Source organism: Tetrao urogallus, assembly GCF_951394365.1.
Source record: "Tetrao urogallus genome assembly, chromosome: 2".
Taxonomy (NCBI): domain Eukaryota; kingdom Metazoa; phylum Chordata; class Aves; order Galliformes; family Phasianidae; genus Tetrao; species Tetrao urogallus.
The window spans coordinates 78,111,481-78,118,730 of record NC_136814.1 but is presented as its reverse complement, the minus strand read 5'-3'; the positions used below and the strand labels follow the sequence as shown (position 1 = coordinate 78,118,730).

At 37.0% G+C, this 7,250-nt stretch overlaps 1 protein-coding gene across 1 annotated transcript in view; it reads right to left on the bottom strand.

Moving 5' to 3' along the window:
- Positions 1-1,968: 1,968 nt before the first annotated feature.
- ELOVL4 (ELOVL fatty acid elongase 4) overlaps positions 1,969-7,250 on the bottom strand; it is a gene marked incomplete at both ends in the record, with an annotated part of 31,441 nt that continues 26,159 nt past the window's right edge. The window contains 3 exons of the mRNA XM_079550237.1: positions 1,969-2,244; positions 2,951-3,078; positions 4,826-4,997. Coding sequence (XP_079406363.1) covers positions 1,969-2,244; positions 2,951-3,078; positions 4,826-4,997 — 576 coding nt within the window. The remainder of the gene's footprint in view (positions 2,245-2,950; positions 3,079-4,825; positions 4,998-7,250) is intronic.

Genomic DNA, 7,250 nt, shown 5'->3' with positions numbered 1-7,250 from the left:
CTCCGAATCCTATATTCTGCCATAAAATCCACAGCAGTGGATATTACTGATGAACCACTCTGGCAGTCGAATGAAGTCCAGCACTAGGAATTATTTCCCAGTAGAACAGATCATAACCAGCCCTTTTTTCCCTACAACCCATTTTTTAGGCTTAGATAGTTTTCATCAAAGTGACAAGCTACAAACCCAGGACAGAAAAAACGAAAAACGTCCATATTGTGCAAAATAGGTCACAACATACAAAATTGGTATTTGAGATGCATGAATGTGTGCCACGTGTGTAACTCTCTATACTTAGAGCTGTGTGTTCTTTTGTCCCTCAATAACGTCACCACTTCCTCCATGTAAGTTCATCACTGACAATGAGCGTTTCTGGACAGAGCTGGGCAAAGTGCATTTCAACAGCAACAGTGCAGCTCCTGCAGTGATGAATAAGGACCCTGAGAGTTCAGGATGTGGTTTCTAACTCCAGTTGCATTATACTCACCACATCTGCAGCAACACAAAAACTCTGTCAAAATTTTCGTTTTGTGTGGAAGGGAATTAACTCGTATCCATGTTTACTTCACAAAAGGAGTAGGAAGAAGTCCATTAATGCATCAAGTAAGATGAAAAGCTACTAAAAGAGGCTTGTAGTAGCAGTTATGACTAAAATCTGATTAGCAGAATCACTTTGTCAATCAGGTTGAGAAGAACCAAGAATATTTAGGGACCAGATTTTCAGAAGCCCAATTCTGATATTCACATTAAAATGGTGGCCTGACTGCCAGCAATATTTTGCCTGTAAGTGTCTAGCAGGCAAATCATCAATCGAGTATCGATGGGCATCAAACAGTAGCAGCATTTTCAGCATTGTGTTTGCTGTATGTAGAACTTTATAATTAAATTCTCTTTCCCCCAGTAAAGTACCTGTCCTGTTGTTAGCATGACACTACACACTGTACTTTTGAACAGACGTCAATGTTGTTTTCTCTCCATCATAATGTTATCTTACAAGTTTCAATGTCAATCAGCACCACAGGGTTAATGTAGGTCACAGATAACAAAGCCACAGGCCTGTTTAAATTGCTTGCTTCACACAACGACTGTCTCATATTTATAAATTCTTAAAATGTTTTCTTCACTTAGCCATGCTAAGCACACCACTCCAAAACTTGAGTTCACATTAAATGAAAATATTGATGATTTGACCCAAAATACCTGGAAATAAAATCTCTTTTACTCCGAAGGAAAAATTTCCTCCTCAATTATGTTAATGGATATTTATATTAGAAGACTCTGTATTTCAGAAATCAGTTATTTAATGCTCAATATTCTTTTCAGCAGATGAAGAGGTAGGTATATTTCCACACAAGGAAAAAACAAAAACAAAATTAAAAAAAAAATCAAAAAAAAAAATCAAAAAAAAACAAAATAAACCTGTAACAGACACTAAATTAAATCAAGTAATTTCTGAAAAGTCAAACACTGTTCTGACAATACATAAACATGATGTTTCTGAAGATACTCTTCAAGGAGGACAAGAAAAGTTGCGCGTTCTGGTTAGATAATACATTGTAAATTGAAATTTAATAAATTTCTGGAAAGAAAACACAAGTATTCAAACGCTACTTCCTTCCCCCCTCCCTTCCCCAGAGAAATGTGGGTGCCAACAAAGCTGGTTGCATCAATGGTAGTTTTAACTTTTGGACTGCTAAACATAGAATTAACTGCAATTCTTCCTTACATTCACCAACACCAGCAGTCTACAAGTTTACACAGAGATCATATGCATGATAATTACATAATTACAATAGAAATTCAACTTTAAGTTTTGTTCTTAAAACAATCTTCATAAATAATGAAAATATCTGTGTTCTAGCTCTTCAGTAACCTAAGGTTAATTGGTACAGATAGTGTTTTTTTCTTCCTTTTATAAACCAAACTGTAGGTTCCTCACAGCCAACAATGGTTAAGGCCTGGATCAAGTTACTCTCCTTTTGCTTTTCCCTTTTTCTGCTTTTTTCCATTTTCCACCACTGGATTATTTTCTGGTTTGCTTACTCCATTTGCAACAGCACCGTTTGCTATTTTGCCATTCTTTACAGGTTCCTTGGGCAGCTTATATGTCCGATAGTAGAAGTTACCAAACAAGAAAATGAAGGTGATAGCATAGAAAATTACACCCCAGTGCATCCATTTAGGAAAAGGACAATCAATATAAATAGACAAAGCTGTGTGGCCAATAGTCACATGGAACTGCACCTGAAAGACAGCAAGCACGTAATCAAAAAGGTTTGGATATATTTTGTAGGTCTGCACCCGTGCATGCTAATGTATTAACTCATGAAAACTGAGAAACAGCGAAGCAGGGGGAAACTATATTTGGCTGTCACAATATGCAACCTACTAGCTCTAAAGTGGATTTGAAAACTCAAACAAACAAACAAACAAATAAATAAAAACATACAGAGATATATTCAATTGTAATAGATATTCCTTTAGATTTTTCCTTAAAACACAGTGGTGATTTCATGGTACTCAGAATAGGATAACCACATCCTTGGTAACTGACTGCTTGCAGATATGAGTGCTGAGGAGAGTTGTTAATGCCAGTCTGAGGTTGAGCTGTGAAGTCATCTTTAGCCCTTTTCCAGTCTAATAATGACTCTTATTATGCCATTAATAAATAAGTCATTGTTTGTTGAAAATAAAAACCTCTTAGAGCTTAAAAATGCCCATGATCAGTAATAAGTATTTAAGAAGACTTCTTCACACAACAACGGTTGTATACTTAAGCAATTACTTTAACTGCTTAATTACATTTAAAAATATAATCATTTCTAACTAGACTTGTGAGTAGAGGACAGCTAAGAACTTTAGATAGGGACAGCACCTGTTCCAAAGCTGTACAGAAGCAAATCTACTCAGGGGCAATAGCTCCTCAAACGAATGGAGAAATTTTACTTACCAACTGCAATATAGTCAAGTACCGTTTCCACCACAGATATTTCTGAACTTTAGGGCCACAGGCAGCTAATCCGTAATACATGTACATAATAACATGAATAAATGAATTCATCTGAGCTCCAAAAAAAGCTGTCCAGAAACAGAAGGAAGATTTCCATGTAATTAAAAAAAAAAAAAAAGAATCTGTTCTAGTATTATTCACACGATAGTAAGCATCACAAAGCACAGGGCATGCTGGACTTCCATCTTTGAAACATTCGGTTGTGTAGTGCAGACCTCACTGATGACATGCATTGAAATAGCTGTTTGTGCAAATAGGTGTCACTGCTCTCATGGAATTACTTAAGCAAAAGCTTTATATAATGTTTTTGTTGAATAGATTGAAGTCATGCATTACACGTTAGTTATTGTAGTGTAAAAGCAATGGCTTTGCTAAGGGAGCTATTAAAAGCAGTATTTGACAGTGTAAAGTATAAAGCAGTTGCATCTGAACTTCAGTTTGTTAAGCTGTAATGAAATGTGTAAAGTTAACATCTCAGCAAGACATCAAGAAACCCACATGGAAGTTTGAATAAAGAGGCCAAAAAACAACACAAAGCAAAACCTCACTTGTGGCTGTAAGACTTTTAAGAGAATTGCAAAATTAGTTTGTTCAGATAGCTCATCTCTGTTTTTTTTGTTTATGACTTACAAAATCCAGCATTCTTAAATAAAAGTATAGTACTTTTTCCAGGATGATCCATGCTGGAAACAAAGATCAGTGTTCATGTTTGCATTAAGATCTCTTTGCTCTTTGCATTTAACAGTGACAAACTAGATCATTTTCAGGTCTTGTTACTCTACCAGAGAGGCTAAAAAGGGAGGTGATGTATAAGATCAAGATAATGCAAAGAGTAGCTGCTGAAATCAGACAACTTGGATACCCATCTGTGGCAAACTACTAGGATAATCTAAATGCTAGATAATTTATAACAGCTCTATCTAGGCATACAATATCTCATCTACAAGCATGAGATATTTATAGTAAATGAGAGCCATAAAGTTTTAGGGTGGTTTGACAAAAAGTTACGTTTGGAGTTTACTGTATGTTATTCTAAGTATCTTAAGCCTAAAAGCACATTACTAACAGAATTGGGTATTTTCCCCAAACCATCAGCTCTGTAGAGCATATAATTTGAGACAAACAACAACAAAAAAACGCCACAACAAAAAAAAAATGGCAAAGAAGGTACAGTTTAGGAAAGAGAGGATGTGGCAGGAACAATGGAATAAAATTCATTGACGTAGGTCTTAGAAATTAAGGACAAAAAAAAAAGGCTGATAATGAAATACAGACTTGTGCCGTGAATAGGTTTTAAAAGTTAATTGATGGATTTATTGGCTCACCTTCAAGGGAAGGTTTCAGAACTTTATATGTCTCTTTTTACAAAAAGATAGCAAACCCCAAACTCAGACATAATGCCAAAATAACATCTCTGTTAACTTCATTACATTTGCACACAGATTGTTGTTCATAATTAGATTTTGCAGATCTTTGTATCTGCAAAAATTGAAGTTAGGCAAGACACATTCGTCTTTCTATTTCATACAGAACAAAGACAGTTTTGAAAACAGAACTTCATGCTTGCAGTTGATGCCCACGAGGAAAAAAAAAGAAGTTTTGCAATTCATTAGACTATGGGCCCTGGTATCTTTTCCTCCCCCACATTTCCCACAGAGGAAGATAATACACATTAAAGTTACTGCACTTCTTCAATGCTATTTAAACAGCCTTCTACATAATAATCCTAAGTCCAGTAGAACTTTTTTCCATTGATTATAAACAACAATAATTCTGTTATATGTCCACTCAAAATACGGGAGGATGGAAACTCACCTTGTCCACCTGCAACCCACTTAATACCAATCCACCACAAAGTGAACATGGTGAAATGGTGATAGACATGAAGAAAACTAATTTGGTTGAATTTCTTCCTCAGGATGAAGAACACTGTATCTAGGTATTCAATTCCTTTCGAGACATAATACCACCATAAAGCAGCAGCTATCTGTAATGAGAAAATAAATAAATAAATCAGTGGTTTCAATTTACAGTTTGAATGGAATTAAATTATCTCCAGCTATCTAATGCAAGAGAAGAACATCTCTTCCATCTCTCCAAATGCTGGAAAGTGTTGCTGTGGAATCATCAAATATCTGAAAGTACCAGTAAGAACAAAACCAATACTCCATTCATCTACTCTGGATGTAGTAGTAGTATTCTGAGTGCACTGCTCACAAATCATTACCACAAAAAAGAACTAAAAGTATTAAGATCATTGCTATCTCTGAACAGTTCACCCAAGGAGTTTGTGTCCTCATTCTGAATCTTGAGCTTTGTGGGAGACTACCAGAGCTTCCCATACTTACAGAGCAACACTGATACAGTCAGAACAATGAGGCTGAAAATTCATGGTGAAATGAGCTGCAAAGGCTGAAACTTCATACTAAGTTTTTCAGTATCACAAGCACATGGATGGGAGGACACCAAATCATTCAACAAGCTAGGCTGAGGTAAAGATTTCACATCTGTTAGGGAAATATTCTACTTAGTTTCTTCTGGTCTATTCAATAACACTCTTTGGAAATCAACATTCCCCTAGTGGCTGTATTCCATTCAGGGAATGGAAGAAATGAGATCATGGCAGCCACACAAGCCACACATATAACCCATCTATCCAATACAGTAGTGTAGCACACCTAAACTTCCCCCACTCTCAGTCCACCAATTGCAGCAGATAAAACATGAACACGGCCTCCTGTTGAAACCAGAATATTGCTATACCAGGTTTAGCACAGAAGTTCTGTGTAGTAATTTGCTAATACAGTGATGTTGGAGTACACTGTTTGTGGGGACTCCCTTCCAGATCATGAAGCATAGCAATGACTGTAGTTCCTGGCACTGCAAGTCGACTAGTTTGATATGCAAGGGTGGGACCAGAATGTATCCCAGATGGTGACTCATAAATAGAATTTCAAAATAAACAAACAAACAAACAAAAAAGATGGAAATGGCACCACCTGCAAGAAAAGCAGGCAATGTCATAACACACCTATTTGCAAGAAGTGTACATCATTTTTCAGGACTCATCTGAAGGCAAATCACGCTTTCTTACCTTAACGTGTGAAATAACTCCACCACCCACTCAGTCCCCAGGGAAGATAGATAAAAGAAAAAAATTAATAAGAGGACAGCAGCTTCCCTGATGGGAATATTTAAGAGTATGGCTGAGTGAGACAATAGAAACTGGAAGAATAAGCAGCAGAGAACAATCACAGAAACACGAACGATACAGCCCTGTCTGCTGTTTTCCTTCATGTCTCCAAAAGAGCCAGAAAGAAACATATCTCTCCTCAGAATAAGCTTGTCACAACCATAAGTGGACTGGGAACATTTTAAGAAATTACAGCAGAAGCCCAAAAAAAAAAAAAAGAAGGCAGAAGAGTGCCGCAGTTCTGCATTGCAGACTGCAGTTTCCCAAAGGGACTGCACAACTCACCGATGCCAAGCTGCAGACTTCTGTGTAACTGTTACTCTACACCCTTCTCCCTAGCAGACCCAGTACAGCTCAGATCTCAGGAAGAAGACACAAATGTTGTCAATTTTGTATCAAAAGATACATGGCAAAGTTGCAGAGATACTTGATGAGAGAGAAAGGACGCCCACAGATAGTGGAGCTCCCAGACATCCATGCAAGTCGCAAGAACTATCAATACATGTTACCCAATACCCAGTACAGTTCTGCCTCTGGGACAAATAGGCATGCATACAACAACACCCACATCAAGGCTTTGTCTCACACCCATGGATTAGCATTACAGCACAGCATCTTTTACAGATCTTTGCTAAAGCTGCATCTTTTAAATAAATTAAGATAAACATCTTCTCATCTCATGAGTTGACAGTAAACGCTTTGGACTGTATCCATGGACAGACCAGCACTCACACTCGTTGGAAGTGCTGTCTTCTGAGAAAACTGCAAAGAATCAATAGGTCAGCTACAAGCAAACTGCCTGAAAAGCTCAAAGCTGCTGTGTATTTTGTTAAAGAAACAGTGGAATAACTGGTAAATTTACTGCATGACATACAGCAAAATGTATGAGAAAAATCCAACATTAAACTACTTTATGCCCAGGATGTTTCTGGAAAGTCATTTAGCACTTTATTTCTCCTCTTTTTAATTCTAACTGTCTTGCAGAGAAAGCAATTACAGCACGTGGATCGAAGTCGGCTTAACTTTTTATCAAAATGCTTCCCATTA